The 19550-nt window shown below is 45.1% G+C and overlaps 1 protein-coding gene across 7 annotated transcripts; it reads left to right on the forward strand.

Annotated features, from left to right (window-relative positions):
* Window positions 1-746: 746 nt before the first annotated feature.
* Window positions 747-8541, forward strand: LOC103972928 (probable E3 ubiquitin-protein ligase RZFP34). 7 transcript variants are annotated; one of them, XM_009387333.3, is made up of 12 exons: window positions 747-3492; window positions 3636-3723; window positions 4266-4325; window positions 4414-4446; window positions 4776-4853; window positions 4959-5002; window positions 5097-5137; window positions 6057-6139; window positions 6251-6342; window positions 6437-6548; window positions 6927-7049; window positions 7922-8125. In XM_009387333.3, exons 1-11 carry the CDS (start codon window positions 3305-3307, stop codon window positions 7029-7031), a joined length of 924 nt encoding a protein of 307 aa, XP_009385608.2. In that variant the 5' UTR covers window positions 747-3304; the 3' UTR covers window positions 7032-7049; window positions 7922-8125. The 7 variants fall into 7 exon arrangements, with proteins under 7 accessions (XP_009385608.2, XP_009385607.2, XP_064955526.1 ...); XM_009387332.3 differs by lacking the exon at window positions 7922-8125 and adding an exon at window positions 8145-8541 and having other exon boundaries at window positions 748-3492; XM_065099454.1 differs by lacking the exon at window positions 7922-8125 and having other exon boundaries at window positions 748-2746; window positions 3242-3492; window positions 6927-7316.
* The last annotated feature ends 11009 nt before the right edge of the window (window positions 8542-19550 follow it).

Genomic DNA, 19550 nt, shown 5'->3' on the forward strand with positions numbered 1-19550 from the left:
CCATTAACAACCAATCCAATTGAAAATTGGCAATGTCTTTATTATTATTATTATTATTATTATTATTATTATTATTATTATTATATCAAACAATTTTGAGTATATAATATATATTTTTTTTTTCGTAAACTCTTCAATTATTTAACTAACTTAAAACAATATAAAGGATATTTATCAAATATGCTCTTGACACAAAATTTACGATAAACTTGAAAACTCAACTTTGATTGGATCCAAATCCTATCACAATTTATATTAACACCCTCAAACGTAGTTAGATTCTTTTCATATTAATCACTCATCATCGTGTGAAAAGTTCTTTGAGCATTGCCTATTGCTTTTCCATTTCAGAGAAGGTCTTTTGGATTTTGTTTTTACATTGCTACAAGGTTTCATGCCGTATATTTCTATCGTCAAATTTACCTCGTGACAATTCTACCACAGCATATTCTTATTTTAATCTGATGATCTTAACCGATTCTCGACTTGTGAATGGACTCCGGCACACGTGGGGCCGGCACGAGAAAAATATCCCCCGTTCCCATCTGTCGGATGACCGCCACGTCCGTCAAGTTGCCGGCATCAAACCGACCTAGAGATAACAACGCTCCATTGATCGCCCGACCCATTTAATCATTTATAAGTGCCTTGAATCCTAGAATTACCCTCCCAGTTCGTTGGAACCTGTAAAAGTAATCGAGGGCATTTATGTAACTAAGCATCGGTAGATTCTCTTACCGAATGCCTCCCCTCCCTCTGCGAATTGAGTGCCGCCCTTTCACATCTCCGTCCCTCGAAGCCTCTCGAATCGCCGTCAATTTCGATTCATCAACGATTTCATTCGCAATCCCGGAGGAAGGAAACCTAAAGTTGATCATGATCGTTTGGTATCTCCAGTCGAATCCTTCGATCGTCAGAGAAGTTCGTCCGGTCTTGCAGTTTTACTGCCTCTCTTTGTTTTCGAGTCTTCTTGCTCTTCGGTGATCTTATGCTTCCTCCGTTTTGAATGGTCCTTTGGTTTAGGAGCTTTAGGTAAATATCTGCTGCCATCCGTTTTTGGCGTTGTTCGAATCCGGAGATACTCGTGATCCTTGGTTGTTGATTTGATATGCATCGGTGTTAATTTGTTCTTTTTGCTCTTGTGTTTTTGTTATAATTGCAAGAATAGCGTTGTTGAGGCGTTAATGATCTGTTCGTGCTGCGTGTAGTACATAACTGAGATCGAGTACCTGTTGATATATCCTGTGGGTTTCCTTCATGTTCATCTCGATATACGTTTGCTTGTCCTATTAAGAAGCTGTTATTTCTCCCCTGCTTGTTATAATTCATAGCCTTTCTTAAGTCGGATAGTTGTTAAATTGTTTTTCCTGCACCTCTTTGGTTTCATTTCTTCGTAGTGTGATGCACTTCTTGCTTGCTGAATTTCTTTTTCGCACGGACTGTTCTTAATCCCTTGAATTTTGCTGAGATCGTCTAAGATTTATAGGTGTGGTGGTAGCTCTTGTGTCTAAAGTGTCAGGTTATTTTCGTCAAAACAACAGGGGGAAAAGAGAAAAGGGGAAGAAGGGGCAGCAGGTTCCTAGGAGAACTACAATTTAGTGGACTTACGATGATGTTCATGATTTCTGGTTTTGAATGGTGATTTGCATGCTTTTATCAGTATAACATAGCTTATGCAGTGTGGAGAACGTGAGATGAATAATTTATTTAACGGGACTTTCCTTGACAGGATGGTTTCTTTAGGATAGGTAGGAAAGGTAGTAAATCGAATATGTCTTAGGCCCCAAACTAGTTGATTTTACATGTCATATTTCTTAATGTGTTTATGTTTCTTTCTATGCAGTTGTCATGTAAATTACACTTAGAATGTCTGCCATTGAGCCAAGATCATTACTGTTATTTTGACAAAACTTTCATGTCAAACTCACACATCAGGTTTAGTCTCTCAGGATGTCTTCGTATTGATGCTGTTAAATGTGTGACTTTGGGAATACTGCAAGTGTGGATAACCTGATTCCTCATGCCCGATGGTTTACTAGATTTTGTAAAATCATGATTACTTGTGTTGTGATCCAATGAATTCAAATATTTTATTGTACTCATTTTTAATGTTGCGGCTTAATAATGGGATGATGAACAATGTGCTTATGCACACTTACTTCTTATAAATGTAATCTTATTGGCCGACTTAAAAATGTCTCGGTGAAGACAATAGATGTAGAAGGGAGAGACCTGCAAATAGGGTCGAGCTTGCTTGAGACTTTAAATTAGGTTCCAATACCATGGTTATTATGTGTACAGACAAAATATTTTGTAATCTCACACTGGATGTTGCCAATTTCGACTTGATCCTTAATCACCAGCATTTTGGTAAAATTTTCCATATTTTCATTTCTTTGTTTTGTTGGTAGAGTTCACGTCTTTCAGCCATATGTCGATGGATTAATTGTGTACCTCGTGTATATCTCTTTTGGTTGGTCGAAAGAACCAAGTATGAGTAAGTTGCATGCAGGTTTATCCATTGTAACTGGTGGTGGAATGATTAGGTAGATCTTCATGGTCAGATTTGGCAAAATTGGTAGCTAGCACAGGTAAGACATGAAAGAACTGCATCCTGATGTTGGTGGTAAATAAAATTGCTAACTGGAGGAGTGAGCCATCGTTGGACAAACGTGAAATTTATATGTATGTTAATGTTCGCGAATCAGAGATCTTCTGTGGAAGATGAAGATGGCAGCAAGCTAAGGTAAGGCTTACTCAGGCATTGCCCAATTGTTGGGAAGTCAAAATTCTGCATCTCTAAACCTTTGTATGTCCATTATCACCTTTTGCTTCTCTTCCTTTTGCATTTGATGCTATCCCGTATTGCTCTTACCAGACACCGAGGGTGTATCTGTTGCTGATGTACTTTTTGTTCGATTTGGTTTTCAAACTGCTTCGAATGCAAAGTGATCGATCATTAGGGGTCACTTTTCAGTGCTGGAGATACGAGAGAGCTTCATTGCAGCATAGCAATGTCTTTATGGAGCTTTAAATCTTGCTTGTTCTGACTGTTCCAACTTTTAAAGTGATACTGATAGAAGCTGTTCAACATATGCTTGGATTCTATTGTTCATAACATGAATTGGTCCACTGCTATGTTGAAGAAACCTACAGTCTTGCACGCTTTTCCTGGTTTGATGGGCTGCCAACTGCTTGTTATAGGTAGAAACAACATCGCTAAACGTCACTGTGATTGCAGGTGCATCAACTCTTGTCGTTGGCTTGCCATAATTGACTGGCAACGAGAAATCAGCATTATTAGATGGAGGGTTTGGCTGATCATTGTGAATCTCCCATCTTGGAGCCAAAAATCAGCCAAGATGATGGAACAGAGAATTCTATCAATTGCACTGAATCGTCTGATAGAAACTGTGGTAAGCCACAAGATTTGACATACACTCCAGACCTTCTTGCTGATGAAAGACTGGCCAAAGGGCTTTTTCAGTATGGGTATGATCTTTTCTTCTGTCACATGTTAGCTAACCTTGTTAGTTTGGCCATGCCATTAGATAAAGTGTTGCCTGTTCTTGTGGTAATTGGGTATTGTTTGCACAGTATTGTCTTATACCAACCACCCTTTGACTCCTTTACAGATGCCCACATTATCGACGAAGGTGTCACATTAGGGCACCATGCTGTGGCAAGATTTTTTATTGTCGGCATTGCCACAATGAGGCCATGGTCAGTATGCTAGTGTTTTTTAGCTTCAAAATGTGAGCTTTTTAGTCTTTAATGTTTCCGTTCTGCGATGGATGCAGACTTGAATGAGAACACTCTTTCATTTCTCTTGTAGCAATTTATCTTGCTTGATAATGCTTTGGACTAAGTGTTCTTATGTTATACAACTTTTTCTGCATCTCCCAATACAAGCTTTTGATTTGTAAGAATCAGCTTAATCTTTTTTTATTATCATCAGACTGTCAGCAAAATATGTTTCATATAAAAAACAAGTTTCTCTCAGAAAAGTTTATTCATGTATGGAAAGAAGTTTCTCGTAGATACTGTAGGCTGGTCGATATGATATGACAATTTATTTTTTTATTTATGGTCTGTCATGTATATTATTGTGTCTGCTAGACAGTTATCTATAAGTTAGGGTTTAATGTTATCTTACTTATAATTATTATTTTATTGGTTTTACTTGTTTATTTATGAAAATAATGCTGTCTAAGTCACATCAGCTAAAGCTAAAAGTGATTCTAATCATGAATTTGCTCTTGCAGAACTCAATAGATGTCGAGAGGAGGCATAGACATGAACTTCCACGTCAAGAAGTTCAACAGGTAGTTTTCCCTATATTTGTACATTATTTGGTAAACTTATTCTTATACTGAACAAGATTTTCTGTTTTCCTTATAATTTCTTTTCCAGGTCATATGTTCGCTGTGTGGCACTGAGCAAGAGGCAAGTTCATAGTTTCGGGGTGCTGCATGTGAAATTCTATACTAATGGGCATTATCCTGCAATTGTTGACAATGATTTTATATAACAACAAATCTCTTTTTGGTTACTAGTTGACAGAGTGTTGGGATAATGGTACTCTTGTGTTTGTTTGAAATATCTTCAGAGCTTGCTTGCTAGCTAATCGCTGCTATGTTGATGTTCCAAACTCTGCATTTTCACTTGCAATCTGTTCGAACATCATTATATCCTGGTGTTCCGTACTCTATTTTCCCTTGCAGTTTGTGACAGTGCTAATACCTTTTCTTCATGGTTTTCTCTGTTTATGACAGGTGCAGCAAATTTGCATAAATTGTGGTGTTTGTATGGGAAAATACTTCTGTGGGACTTGCAAGTTGTTTGATGATGATGTATGTAAACCTGTTGTGTTTGGAGTTATTTTCATTCTGATGAAGCTAGAATCACTTTTCCTGTTGTTCTTGTATCCAGTTTTGCTTATTCATTTGTTTTTTCAGGTCTCAAAGCAACAATACCATTGTAGTGGATGTGGAATCTGCAGGTTTGTTATAGCCTTATACATGACATTTTTTTTTCCTTTTTTTGAATAAAGAAAATTTATTTGGCTTTGACTGATGAATATCTTAATTTGGCAGAATTGGTGGACGAGAGAACTTTTTTCATTGCTTCACATGTGGTAATGTTATGATCTGACTATTAGACACTGTTGAATCTTGTTTACCTTATGGTTCTGTGAGAAATCACATGATATCTGGCTGCAGACTACTAGTGCTATTCTCAAGTAGCTTGGTCTTGGCTAGGTTAGGATGCAGAACCCAAGTAACAGTTAATACATGAGCAAGATTCGATGGAAGTGAACAGCTCAGTTTGTTATCTGTCTGACAATTTGGAACTGGCGCTGGTAGGAGCTGAGTTATTATTACATTATGGGATCTGCTGTGCCTAGCAACTCGATGTTTGGTTCAGCTCATCTCAGCTATGCCACTCGATAGCTATTCCATGCAGATCATTTTGCTCCTTAGTTATCTATCCTGTCGTAGTTGTTGTGTTGTCTTGGTGTTGCCTGACTATCGGTTTAGTCCATGTTGCCAATTGTATAGCTGGCAGATCTTAACTCTAGGCATTTTGTTTTCCTGTATCTTCTTTTTTATTGTCTTTCCAATATTTTTTAACAAAAAATTTCTTTCACCAACCTTTCCTTGTGAGTGTTCTGTAGGTTGTTTTTAGTTGTAATTTCTTGGTTTTTTTTTAATTTTTCTGCCTACACATTAAAAAGTTTTCAATCCACAACTTTGATCTTAGCATTTGAGGCACTAGTCCTCGAAGCTTCCAAGAGTTCAGCTTTCTGGTATTTGCATTTCTGACAATTTCTTCACTATAATGTGGCATTATGGTACCCTATGATGCAATTATGCCAATTAGTGTAGTTCAGGATACGAGTCTAGAAATTTTCTTTTACTCTGCCTGCAGTTCTATATCCTATCAGTTATGATTGTTTATTTTTTTTAACCTGATGTCGGTCTTTATTTATGATCTTTTTTGTTCATTGATTCCACCTGTCTTGATGATGTGCTTTCTTGTGTTCTTAATTGAAGGTTGCTGCTACTCGATCGTGTTAAAGAACTGCCATTCATGTGTGGAAGGAGCAATGCATCATGATTGTCCTGTTTGTTTCGAGGTTGGTTTCCTGTCTAATTTTTCCCTTGTTTAGATTAGCCAGGGCAAAAACCTTTTTTTAGCTTCCACAAGATTTAGCATTGTTCCCTGTTAAAATATTTATCTTGTACAGTATCTGTTTGAATCCACAAATGATATAAGTGTGCTGCCATGTGGCCACACCATTCATGTAAATTGCTTGAAGGAAATGCAACAGCACTTGCAGTAAGCTCTGCTGACCGTCTGCTTCATCTTTATTTCCTGTGTTTGGGTTTTTTTTATTCCAATCCAGGGTGGCTAAAACCAGAAACTTTCACAGGTTTGCTTGCCCACTTTGCTCCAAGTCTGTATGTGACATGTCAGAAGTGTGGGAAATTTTGGACATGGAGATAGCAGCCACGCCAATGCCTGGATCCTACCACAATAAAAAGGTAAGTTCTATTTATTATTATTACCAAATATCATAATATTTATACTTTTATTTGCTATTGACATGAGTTTAGGGGGGATGATTTTACAAATCTGACATTTCCGACAGAAATGGCCTTCATATGGTAGAAAAATTTACTTCAATAGGCTGTGAATATACTTTTTCAGCCATTGAAATCATACATCTGTGCTCATTATTGTCATCAAATAGCGACTTTTAATTTGGTTTGTTAATTAGTAATAAGATGGCTACAGGAAAATTTTGTTACGCTGGTGAAGTATGGTAACATAATCTTTGATATTATACTGAGGATTTCTGACTGTTAAAAAGTGTTGTACTATTTGAGGGATACAATTTTGCTTGACTGATCCTTGTGCAGGTTCGCATCTTATGCAATGACTGTGGAGCGATCTCAGAGGTTCAATTCCATGTCGTTGGACAAAAATGCCTTAAATGCAAATCTTATAACACTCGCCAAACTTAACATCAGGCAAAAACAAAGGTAGTTGGAAACGCTTTTCAATCAAGCTTGGCTGTTTTTTTTTTATCATTTGTTTTTGTTTAGTAGCATTATTTTTACGTAAGACTCTTTTATTCTTTGTTATTCAAAAAGCAGCTTTTTTTTTTCTATTCATTTTAGTGGATCCTAGGGTTTCTTCATGTGTGATTTGTCCGGCTCCTAGAATTACTGGCAACTATTAATCTACTGCAATGCCGGCGGAGCTGTGTTTTTATGCGATAAACTGATGGATGGATGATTTATAATGTACTATCCCAAGCGCCGATTTAGGATACTACGATGTCCTCTCTCTAGGTTGAAACATGGACGGACTCGGGTCTTCGTATAACAAGAGAATAAAATAAGTTACCCGTACATAAATTTTTCTACTTTCTTGTTAGTGTGCTAGCTAGGCGTTACCTATTGGAAAATATTACTCTCATCAAGGTTGTATAATTGCTGGACTTAATTTTAGTATTGCTGTTAGCAGCATTAAGAGAGAGAGAGAGAGAGAGAGAGAGAGAGAGAGAGAGACTTTTTAAACAATTTTGAACTATATATATCAATTGATGTAAAGCTTTAATATGTTCGGGCAGACTCTATCAATCTGAATAATAGTAATTAATTTATACAATAAACTGTTTATAAATTTTGGTTTTGGGTTCCGTCCGTCATGAAACAATGCAGGCTAGGCTGGCTTTAAAAGGCTAGCAGTCCTGAAGTGGAAGTGTACAGGATTTGTGCTCTAGAAAAGAGTGCAATGCATTGACTCACGTGATTGTACGAGTGCTTGAGCTGCATTCGCTTTTTTAGTCAGCATCTATTTGATTAATTGATTTTTTATACATTCATCAATATTTGGTATTTGTGTGAAGATCTGAGCTTGAAACAATATGGAACAAGCCATGAAGGAAAGGAAAGGAAATGTGTGGTCCCTGCTAGTAATGTTTCTACTACTGATGATCAATATTTATATGTGTCAAAGATCCTTTGTGCAAGAGTAGATCGCACGCTCTTAGCTTGGCTATTGATATTTCCCTAAACAAATCTCAATAGTGGGACAGAATCCATACAGTTGGCTTCTTGCTATTGCTGTAGGCTTGGAATCTAGAACGACAAATGACTGATCGAGACAACCTTCTTTGAAGTCAATAAGAGAGGTTGATTCTTCAGATGGCTGCGGTAGTATCCTTCCTTCCAAGCACTTGTTTAGCTGCTGCTTCAGTGATCCTCCTCCATTCAAGAGTCGTGGCAGACATTTTAGAGGCTGCTCTGTTGTTTGTTGATGTAATTAAAGTGGTGGCGTGAAAGCTATTAAGTTGATGACTTTTATTATTACTAGGATGTGAGATGCTGAACACACAAATATGGGCATTGGAAATGCAGGTCTCGGAGCTGAAGGATCCGTCAGGATCACTGATTTCATGCTAGGGAGGGCCGGATAGGACCCTTGCGTTGAATTGATTAGTGACGACTCCCTTGGATTGTTGACTCACTGGTTTGACCATCTACCTGGTATTATTATTATTATTATTATTATTGGATTGGTTCTGCTGACCTGCATGGACGTGATGTACTGAAGTAGCAAAGTTTGCCTGGGGAACGGCTAAGTTCTGTACCACAGCCGTAAGTTGTGCCGCTGAGCTCTCGGTTTAACTAACTTTAGGCTCCTAACCCGAGAGTTCACGTGGCTGAGGCTAAGGAAGCTTCGTGTTTCGGATGATGTAGAATAGCTGGTTGACACATCACTTGGCAGATTCTACAGTTTCTAAGGCACGATTGCTCCTCTTTTTAACTATTATTATTATTATTTTATTTATTTATTTATTATTATTTATTTATTTATTATTATTTTTAATTGCCTCCTTAGTTAGGGACGCCTTTACAGAAGACACGGACGGATTTGACAACTTTGTTTCTGGGTGGTGTGTGCTTGTGGACTAAAATAATCGCCTGATTATTGGTGCAGCAAATTGGTGTCGTCTCTCCAAGTCCCCTTTGCCACATTCCGAATCCCTCATCGAGAGGGTCAACAGGTCAACTCGTGGATGGTCGATGGGTGGTGTTAGCGAACAAATATGTCGTGGCTGGTGAGTCAGCACGGTTAGGTCGGGTCGACGTTAGGAGTCTACTAGGGGGCGGGATGATTTGGATGATGAGGTGGTTGGGCCCTCGGGAAGGAGTGCTGTTGGCGTTGGTCGAGATCGGGGCCGATTAACAACTTCACATTGTCGGGTGGCTGGTGCTCCCGTGCCAAGTCCCTCACTATCAACAAGTGATCGCCCTCTTGTAAAAAAGGCCTCTACGGGGTGGTCCTCGGCTGTGCCCCCTCCAACGAGCAAGTTAGTAACGAGAGGGATTGCTTTTCTTTTTCCCTTTTTGTTTCCTGCCTCTCTCTTGGCTGGGGGCAGGCCAGGGGTTTTATACTATGGCGCGAGGGTTGATGGTGCGTCGATTCGACGTCGTCGTCGACCCCCGAAGGATGGGATGTCCCTTCTGACCGGTCGTCATTTCGGGACGTGCAGAGCGGTGTCAGACGGCACCACCCCAACCTCTCGGGATGGGACGTGCAAAGCTATGTCAGACGGCACTACCCCGAGCTCCCGGGACGGGACGTGTGGCATATCTTCTTGGTACGAGCTCTCGGGACGAGACTTGTGGCGTAGGGCTCTGACTTGACGTGCTGTGTCGACTGTGACGTGTTTAGACTGCCAAAATATACCGTATCACTCCTCCTCCTCCCCCCCCACCCCCCCCCCCCCCTCGCCAAGGCGTGCCGTGGGGTCCCTAATGGGCCAGGAGGCATGCCTGAGTTGGAGGGGTGCTGAACGCTTAGGAGGGGAAAACGGAATTGACTCGTTGTGGGGCGATTAGGGGGGCAACGCCCCGTGCCTCGGGCAGGATTAACTCTGCTGGCCGGGCAGTCAGGGCCTGTCATCCTGGTCGGTTGGATAATCGGTTTGGCGCGGGTCGGAGTTATGGACCTCAATTTTGCGAGTCGACGAGTGAACCGAGGTGATCCGGTTAGAGCTGCGAATCGTGGGCCAACGTGGAGCAACTCGTGCGTCGAACGAGGAGGGGCATCGGGTTGGCCACGAGGCGTGACTCGGGCGTTGGGTTGTTCGAGATACGACTCGGGCATCGAATCGGTTATGAGGCAACCGATCCAGACCTGTGGGCCGAGCGGTTATGCTCGTGCTCCGGTTTCGGTGCTAGCGGGTCGCCCGTCGAGAGTGATCTGCAGCGACCCAGGCAGGACCTGGAATCGCGAGCCAAGTGATTATACTCGGGCTCAAGCCTTGGTGCCGGCGAGTCGCCTGTCGAGAGCGATCTGGAGCGACCCGGGCAAGAGCTTGACCTGCGGGTTGAGCGACTATCCTCGTGCTCAGGTTTCGGTGCCGACGGGTCGCCTGTCAAGAGCGATCTGGAGCGACCCGGGCAAGAGCCTGACTTGCAGGTCGAGCGACTATGCTCGTGCTTAGGTTTCGGTGCCGGCGGGTCGCCTGTCAAGAGCGATCTGGAGCGACCCGGGCAAGAGCCTGACCTGCGGGTCGAGCGACTATGCTTGTGCTCAGGTTTCGGTGCCAGCGGGTCGCCTATCGAGAGCGATCTGGAGCGACCCGGGCAGGAGCTGGAATCGCGAGCCGAGTGATTGTACTCGGGCTCGGGCTTTGGTGCTGGCGGGTTGCTTGTCGAGAGCGATCTGGAGCGACCCGGGCAAGAGCCTGACTTGTGGGCCAAGTGACTATGCTCGTGCTCTGGTTTCAGTGCCGGCGGGTCGCCTGTCGAGAGCGATCTGGAGCGACCTGGGTAGGAGCTAGAATCGCGTTGCCGAGTGATTATACTCAGGCTCGGGCCTTGGTGCTAGTGGGTCGCCTGTCGAGAGTGATCTGGAGTGACCCGGGCAAGAGCCTAACCTATGAGCCGAGCGATTATGCTCGTGCTCAGGTTTCGGTGTCGGTGGGTCGCCTGTCGAGAGCGATCTGAAGCGACCCGGGCAGGAGTTGGAATCGCGAGCCGAGTGATTGTACTCGGGCTCAGGCCTTGGTGCCGGTGGGTCGCTTGTCGAGAGCAATCTAGAGCGACTCGGGCAAGAGCCTGACCTGCGGGCCGAGCGATTATGCTCGTGCTCAGGTTTCGGTGCTGGCGGGTCGCCTGTCGAGAGCGATCTGGAGCGACCCGGGCAGGAGCTGGAATCGCGAGCCGAGTGATTATACTCGGGCTCGGGCCTTGGTGCCGGCAGGTTGCCTGTCGAGAGCGATCTGGAGCGACCCGGGCAAGAGCCTGACCTGCAGGCCGAGCGACTATTCTCATGCTCAGGTTTCAGTGCCGGCGGGTCGCCTATCGAGAGCGATCTGGAGCGACCCGGGTAGGAGCTGGAATCGCGAGCTGAGTGATTGTACTCGGGCTCGGGCCTTAGTGCCGACGGGTCGCCTGTCGAGAGCGATCTGGAGCGACCCGGGCAAGAGCTTGACCTGCGGGCTGAGCGACTATTACCTGGATGTTGGTTCATGCCGTTGTGCCATGTGGCGGGCCGGGCGAAGCGTCACTTCGACCTGGCGGGAAACTTTTTATTTGAACGACCTTCGGCGGCGACCCTCGGGCGATGGGATGCTTCTGGCGCGGGCTCCGAGGCGGGCAAATCTGGCAGATCCGATGGGTCGTGACGGGTCTTAAATGCGGGGAATGTTTCTCTCCTCGGGAAACCCCAACCGCCGCCTTGCTGTGGATAACCTGCCCTTCATAAACCCTACCCAGGGTGGGTATCATCACATTTGCCTTCAATCCCCTGCCCCGCGCCTCGGCTCCCTTCTTGCAACTTGGCCGTCCTTCCTACTTCCATCCTTCGTCCTAGGTGTCGCCGAACTCGTGGCGGTACCTAGTGGCCTTCATCCGAGAGTGTCGGGGGGATAGGATCGAGTCGTCCCGGGCCCTCTTTCTAACTTGCTTCCGCTTGGGCAAGGGGCCAGACGGGTACTACCTGACCGCCCGTAGCGGTTTTAAGATCGGTACTGCACCTTCCAACAATAAGGGTTGGAAGAGACGTTTCTTCTTTATTAGTTGCAGCGAAGAATGGGGCTTCAACACTGGGTGGGCCTTTCGGACCATCGATAACGCCCCCCCGACACTCTCCGATGGGGAAACTGCGGTCGTGGATCGACTAAGGGGTATCCTATCCTCCTCTCGGGCAATTAAGGAGATGACCGAGGGGGGAATGGTTGAAGCAGAGATGAGCCCCGCCACCGGGGGTATGGCCATTCGCTTATGATGGCTTGTTCGCTTGTCCTGACTTATCTGACCGACCAGTCTTCTTTTGCAGTGATGGTGGATCTTCATTCGGTGAAGAAGACGGCTAGTGTCAAGGCTGTCATGCCCCCGTCTCGGGATGGGGAGGGCTCCGGAGGTAGGGAACCCCCGTAGGAGGGCACTCTGAAGAGGGCGTCGGCGTCTCCGACAAAGGGGCGCCCTCCGAAGAGGACGAAGGCTTTGGCTCGGAAAACACCTGCGGGCCCCGCCACTCGCTTGAGCACTATCCTGGGATCGCTTGGGGCCACCCCCTAGGGTGAGGGCTCGGGGGGCATGAAGGGGAAGGGATCAGCCGGGTCGTCCGGTGGCGACCCTTCCAAGAGGAGCTGTGTTGCGTCCACTCCTGGGCCGGCGGTGACCAGTACTAGGCTCTGAGTATGCCGATCTTCCGGCCGGGGAGCCGGGAGCCCCCTATGCCACCCGGTGGTTGACCCTTAGGGCCGACAGTCGCATATGGGGCAACGAGCCTTCTGCCCAGGAGTTCCTCCGGGGGGCGCTCCACCCATCCATAGCCAAGGATCTGTACAGCTCCCGTTCCAAAGAGCTGGCAGGGCGGGCGGCCAAGTCGCTCGTTTGGGTAAGTGGTGGCTTCCTTTTCCTACTTGACCCCTTTCTTCCTAGGTGCTGACACCGACCTTCACGCAAAGTCAACACTATGGCATGGTGTTGGTTGACCGGGTCCTCGACGTCGGGCGCATGATTGAGCGCCAATTGGAGATCGACACCGCCCTCCGGAAGGAGAACCTGGAATTGAGGGCCCGGGGGGGCTAGAGGCCGTTGCCGCGGCCGAGGAACGTGCCTCAGCACTAGGTGAGGAGGTGGCTCGTTTGAAGACTGAGCTAGAAGAAAGTCGATCACACATCCAATCATTGGATGACGTGCTACTAACCCTTTCCCATGACGTCGAGACCGCCAGGTCCGCTGCTTGGGGCACCGAGGAGGTCCTGAAGGAGGAGCGGCTGGGGCTACCCAAAAGGATTGAGGAGGCGATCGCCGAGTATAAGGCGTCCGCCGGTTCGAACGTGGCCTGGTGCGGTCGGGACAGGCCAGTACGAGTACGGGTATCGGGTGGCCTACGCCCTCTTCCGAGCAAAGTACTCGGACCTGGAGCTTGAGTCGAATCCCTTTGTCGACAATCCGACGGACCAGAACGTCGACATGCCGGCGAGCATCCCCTTCGATGATGGGCCAAAGACTCCGCCCCCAGAGCTAGGGGCTGTGCTTCCCCTCCTTAGACGATGGATCCCCCCTTTTTTCTTTTTTTTTTTTTTTTTTTGCTGGTCGGGTTTGGGGCTGTCCTGCCAGACCTCCTCATGTAATGCCTTTTTTGCCATGAAGTGTTTTCATTTTGAAATTCTGCCTTGGTTTTTTCCCGGTTGCATGTGCGTGTGCTTCACATGTCTTCTTCGCACCTCGACCTGTTTTTCTCACGGGTAGAATTTCTTCAGGTTTGCTGCGTTCCAAGTTCTTAGCAGGGGGCTTCCCTCCATGGTTTCGAGTCGGTAGGTCCCCTCTCGGACCACGTCATAGACCCGATATGGGCCTTCCCAATTATGTGCAAGCTTTCCGCTTGCTCCGGTCGGGTCGCTTACCTCTGCCCTTCGGAGGACGAGGTCCCTGACTTTGATCGGTCGCGAGCGGACTTTGCGGTTGTATACCTGGGCTGTTGCCTTCTTGTATGCCAAGGTACGCAGATGTGCCTTGGCTCTCCTTTCTTCGAGGAGGTCCAATTTTGCTCAGAGGCCCTCCTTGGAAGCCCTTTGTTCGTAACTGGAGGTGCGTAGGGTTGGGAACACCATCTCGGGCGAAAGGACCACTTCGGTCCCATACGCGAGGTTGAACGAAGACTCCCCCGAGGCGGTTTTGGGAGTTGTCTGCATTGCCCATAAGATGTTGGGAAGCTCCTCCACCCAAGCTCTGTGCGCGCTCGAGATCCTCCTCTTGAGGCCTTCCAAAATCGCCCGGTTCATTAACTCGGTTTGACCATTGGTTTGGGGGTGCGCGACATAGTTGAACTTCAACTAGATCCCGTATGATTAGCAATAGGCCTTGAACTTAGCATTGTTGAATTGAGCTCCGTTGTCGGCGATGATAGCCTTCGGGATCCCGAACTGGGTGATTATGTTCTTCCATGTGAAGCTTTGGACTTGCTTCTCGGTAATGGCGGCCAAGGGTTCACTTCGACCCACTTTCTGAAGTAGTTGACATCGACTATAAGAAAGCGTCGCTGTCCCGACGCTGGAGGGAAAGGTCTGAGAAGATCAAGCCCCCATTGGGCGAAGGGCCAGGCCGCGTCCATCGGGGTAAGGGGAACCACCCGCTAGTGTGGTAGTCGGGCGTGCCTCTAGCATTGCGGGCACTGCTGTACATAGGACAGGGCGTCCCGACGCATGGTTGGCTAGTAGTATCCCTGTTGAAGAATCTTGTGTTAGGATCAAGAGTCGGCACTAAGAGGGGGGGTGAATTAGTGCATCGGTAAAATAACGTCGGTTTAAAAACTTTCGTATGATAAAAACTAATTTCAACGAAAATCGATTTCGGAAGCTTAATAACTTGGAAGTGTATGAAAGCGTAGTGACTAAGTAAAGTAGTTTGCAGTATGTAAATGGTAAGAATAAAATGCAAACCAGAGAACATAGTAGTTTGAGTGGTTTGGTCAACGTGACTGTTAGGACTCTAGCTAGGAGAGTCCTAATTGAGAGGGACATTCATGTAAAATCTACCTAAGCCGACCCCTATTAAAGAGGTGAAGAGGCTGGCTAGGGTTAGGAGGTTGTTTCTTAGAGAAGAATTAGGAGTTCTAAAGGAATAGGAGTCTTGAGTAGGAGTCCTATTAGGAGTTGGTTAGAAGTAAGAGTCTTGAGTAGGAGTCCTATTAGGAGTTAGGGTTTAGAAGCCCTATAAATAATAATGTATTCCTCCTCTTTTGAAAGGCAATAGATGAATCTTTTCTGTAGCCTTTGAGCAGTAACTTGGAGGGAGGAACCCCTATAAAGTTTCAAGGAGGCCGATCCCCTAAAGAGATCAACCCCAAGTTTAGAATCTGCAAGGGTTCTAACACCTGGTATTAGAGCAGCGTTCTTGGCATCTCGTTGCCCTTCCACAGCCATCCATCAACCCTCCACAACCGCCCAAAGCAATTCCCATAATTGCTTAAAAGATCGTCGCCAAATTCTGCCGTCATCTCCACCACCACGGATCATCCTTTGATCTTCCCGTGAATTGCAACAGGTTCTGATTTTCTACCTTACTGCTGCTGCAATTTAGTTATCCTTATTTGAAAATCCCAAAAAAATTATTCCTATATTGCTGCATAAACTTTTCATCATAAAGTTTTCATCTCTACGACGAAAGATATATTGCAGAATTCCAACCGTATAGCACCGTCTGTTTGATCTTGCTACTGTGTTTTTTCTATCCAAATCTCTACGAAATTTTTATGACATCTTTGACATTTCCTAACAGCAGATTTCTTTTGGTTTTGTCAAAAGATTCTCAATATAAACCATTGATATTTTACGTCTAATCTACTATACTTGAAAATCTGCACTGTAAAATTTCAGCTGCATAGCACTGTTTGTTTGATCTTGATACTATGTTGTTTCTATCCAAATCTCTATGAAATTTTTATGATAGCTTTGACACTTCCTAACGGTGGATTTCCCTTTGGTTTCATCAAAAAATTATCAATACAAACCATTGATCTTTTACGTCCAATCTGCTATACTTTAAAATTTGTGCTGCAGAAAATTTCAGCCGCATATTGTTGCCTTAACCCATCTATTTGCAATCTTTTTTGAATGAAATTTCTTATACACTTTATAGACCATCTTGGCTTCCATCTAAGATTGATCTATTAAGAAATTCATCTCTAAAAATGATTTTGTGTTGCTGCAAATTTTCGTCATAACCCACTGAAATTTTTCGACTAGAATTCTGCAATCGTAACTTGCACCAATTTCTTTACTGTTATACTACCGAAATTTTCTTGATTAAATTAGATATCCTTGCTGTCATATAAACTGTGATTTTGCTATCAATTCCCTCCTCAATTCTCAAGTTTTTGGTGGAAATTACGTCGAAAAACCATTGTTTCTTCGACGACAATTCTACTCTTACAAGACAGCACATACTTGCTGCAACTTCTACTGATTTCTATCAAACTTTTGCTACCATCTATCATAGATCCAAAACTTTCATCTACAGCCCTAAAACTCCACCAAACCATACCCTCAAACTGCACCTAAAATAGTCACAAAACAAGCCTAAACCGTCGCCTACATCCACCAATCCACCAACCCTTTTGACCATCACCTCTCTCAACCAATACATGTCTTTAACCCGACAATAAAAGAGAGATCTTAACATCACAGATTTGGCGGCATATACTATTGCATCTGAGGAGATAATCAATGCTAAATTCGAAGCCTTCGAGGCGCGAATGGAGGATAAGATTCGGACGCTCTTTACTGAACTCAGATTGGGCCGACCACTAAGCCCGAAGAAATCACATCAAGGAGAGAGCTTTGCCCAATCGCACGAAGCCCGAAGATATGACTTCCAAGAGAGGGGTGTTGAATCTCGGATTTTGATGATGAAGTCAATTGTCATTTGTTATCTAATCTATATGTTGAGATAAGTGTGCAGGATTAACTACGATGAAAATAAGATATGCAACAGGAGTTGCGCCGGAGTCAAGACAATGATCACGTTGGGAGTTCGAGAGTTCGACGGAAGTTCGGACAGTCGTCGGAGGTTTTGCGGGAACAAATCCGAGAAGTCCATGAGCTTGCCAAAGAAGCTTGTCGGAACTCGCCAAGTGGATCGTCGCAAGTCCAGGAGTTTGCCGGAAGTCCGCAGGAGCATCACCGAGGGTTCATCGGATGATCGACGGAAGTTCGCCGGAAGTTCACCGGAAGCTCGCCGGAAGAAGCGATTGACGCACCGGAGCAAGTTGCAGTAAATATCTTAGGAAAAATCATAGTTAGCACAATGATTAAGTTAGAAATGGGAGGTGATCCCATTAACTTAATCTTGGGGCAATTGGGCCCCTTGAAAACCTAAATTGGGCCAAATGGATCAACCCATTCGGACCCTGATTCCTACTAGGCGATTCAACCGCCTCAGTCAGGCGGTGGCACCGCCTGAGCTCAGTCTTCGAGCTCTGGCAGGAGGTGTAACCGCCCCTGATAGAGGTGGCACCGCCTGGGCTCGGTCTCCGAGCTTTGGCTGAGCGGTGCAACCGCCTCAGTTAGGAGGTGGCACCGCTTGAGCTCGGTCTTCGAGCTCTGGCAGGAGGTGCAACCGCCTCTGATAGGAGGTGCAACCGTCCCTGACAGGAGGTGGCACCGCCCAGAGGCTCAGTCTTCAAGCTCTGCCAAGTGGTGTAACCGCTCCAGTCAGGCGGTGCAACCGCCAGATCCCGGAATTCCGGGAATTGACAGTTTTGAGCTCCAAATTCAAACTGGGTTGGGGCCTATAAATACCCCACCCATTCAGCACTGAAAGGTAACATACAAACACCGAAATCCTGATCTTATTCTGTGATTCTTAGAGCTCAAAATTGTTGTAAAGGCCAAAAGTTCTTCTCCCTCTTTTCTTCAAAGTTCTGATCTTTAAAGAGAGGAGAGAAAATTCTGTAAGGGTTGTCTCCTAAACCCGTCAAAAGGAGTGAAACTGTAAAAGGGTGGTTGGTCTTCGCCTATTGAACGAAGGCCTCTAGTTGACGTCGGTGACCTCGTCGGTGGAGGAAGCCAAAAGTGGAGTAAGTCAAGATTGACCGAACCACTCTAAATCTCGGTTTGCATTTACTTTGAGCATCTTATCCTTACTGCAAATCTCCTCAAAAGCTTACTACTTTCTGCGCATATACGATCGGGTTTCAAGCTTTGCACTTTCCGAATCGGCGTTTAGACGTAAATCAGTTTTATCGTACGATCATCATATTTCAGTTTGCGTTTACGTTTTGATTTCTATCATAACTGCAAACTGCCTTTATATCCTTGCTTTAACTGCATCTCGCTTAATCAAGTGATTTACGAATCAGCATTTAGACGTAAATCAGTTTTTTCGTACGAATATCATATTTCAGTTTGTGCCTACTATCTGATTTGAACCATAACTGCAAACTGCACTTATATCTTTGCTGCATCTCGCTTAATCAAAAGTTAAAGTGATTTACGAATCGACTTTCCTACCGAAATCACTTTTATCGAACGAACGCGATTTTATCGTAGAAGGTTTTCCGCTGCTAATTCACCCCCCCCCCCCCCCCCCTCTTAGTGCTCTTGATCCTAACAAGGGGAAGCTCTATAACTAACCCCAACTATCCATGCATAAGAGTGGACTTCCCTAGATGGGAAGAAGGAGACCCTATTGGTTGGATCTCGCGCGCGGAGCGTTATTTTCGGTACCACAAAACCGCAGATGCATCTATGGTGAAAATTGTAGCTATACATCTTGAAGGGGATGCTATACAGTGGTTTGACTAGTTTGAACATACTTATGAAGTCCTTTCATGGCGACAATTCAAAGAAGGACTGCTAATATGCTTCAGACCAACCAATTATGAGAATATTGATGGACAACTAGCAAAGATCCGACAAACCTCTACCATTCAGGAGTACCAAACCAGGTTTGAAAGGTTATCTAATCAAACTCATGATTGGTCTCAAAAACATCTATTGAGAACCTTCATTGAGGGCTTGAAGCCGTAGATCCGAGGAGAAGTTAAAGCGCGACAACCATACACGCTTATGGCAGCCATCTCTTTCACACGACATCAAGAGGAGCAATTGAACAATGAAGCTCGGAGGACTAGGGTCGCTCCTCAACCAGTAATATTGAAGCCCTCAGCCCCTCCTACTGTCGACCGAGTCCCTACACCAAAGAGGTTAACAAGAGAAGAGCTTCGGGAGCGATATACAAAGAGGTTTTGTTGGCATTGCGACGAGCCGTGGAGCCGTGAGCATCGATGTAGTAAAGGGAGACTTCTTATGATTGAACCAATAGAAGAAGAGGTCATTAAACATCCAGAAGAGAGCCTTGAAATTGAAGAAGAAGATGCAGAAGAAGGGCCACAACCGATCGAAGTTACGGTACATGCACTAGCCGGCTACTCAAACCCGCAAACGATGAAAGTTGGAGGCCTTCTCAAACAACAACCGATCACTATTCTCATCGACACGGGCAGTGCTA

This window comes from Musa acuminata, chromosome BXJ2-3 (assembly GCF_036884655.1).
Source record: "Musa acuminata AAA Group cultivar baxijiao chromosome BXJ2-3, Cavendish_Baxijiao_AAA, whole genome shotgun sequence".
Lineage (NCBI taxonomy): Eukaryota > Viridiplantae > Streptophyta > Magnoliopsida > Zingiberales > Musaceae > Musa > Musa acuminata.

What these genes read in the sequence shown, in the direction of transcription:
- LOC103972928 (XM_009387333.3), top strand. Translation starts at nt 3,305, where the DNA reads ATGGAGGGTTTGGCTGATCATTGTGAATCTCCCATCTTGGAGCCAAAA. An exon ending in ATTGCCACAATGAGGCCATG is followed by an intron (nt 3,724 to 4,265) that starts GTCAGTATGCTA and finishes TTGCTCTTGCAG; the next exon opens with AACTCAATAGATGTCGAGAG. An exon ending in GCAAGTTGTTTGATGATGAT is followed by an intron (nt 4,854 to 4,958) that starts GTATGTAAACCT and finishes TTGTTTTTTCAG; the next exon opens with GTCTCAAAGCAACAATACCA.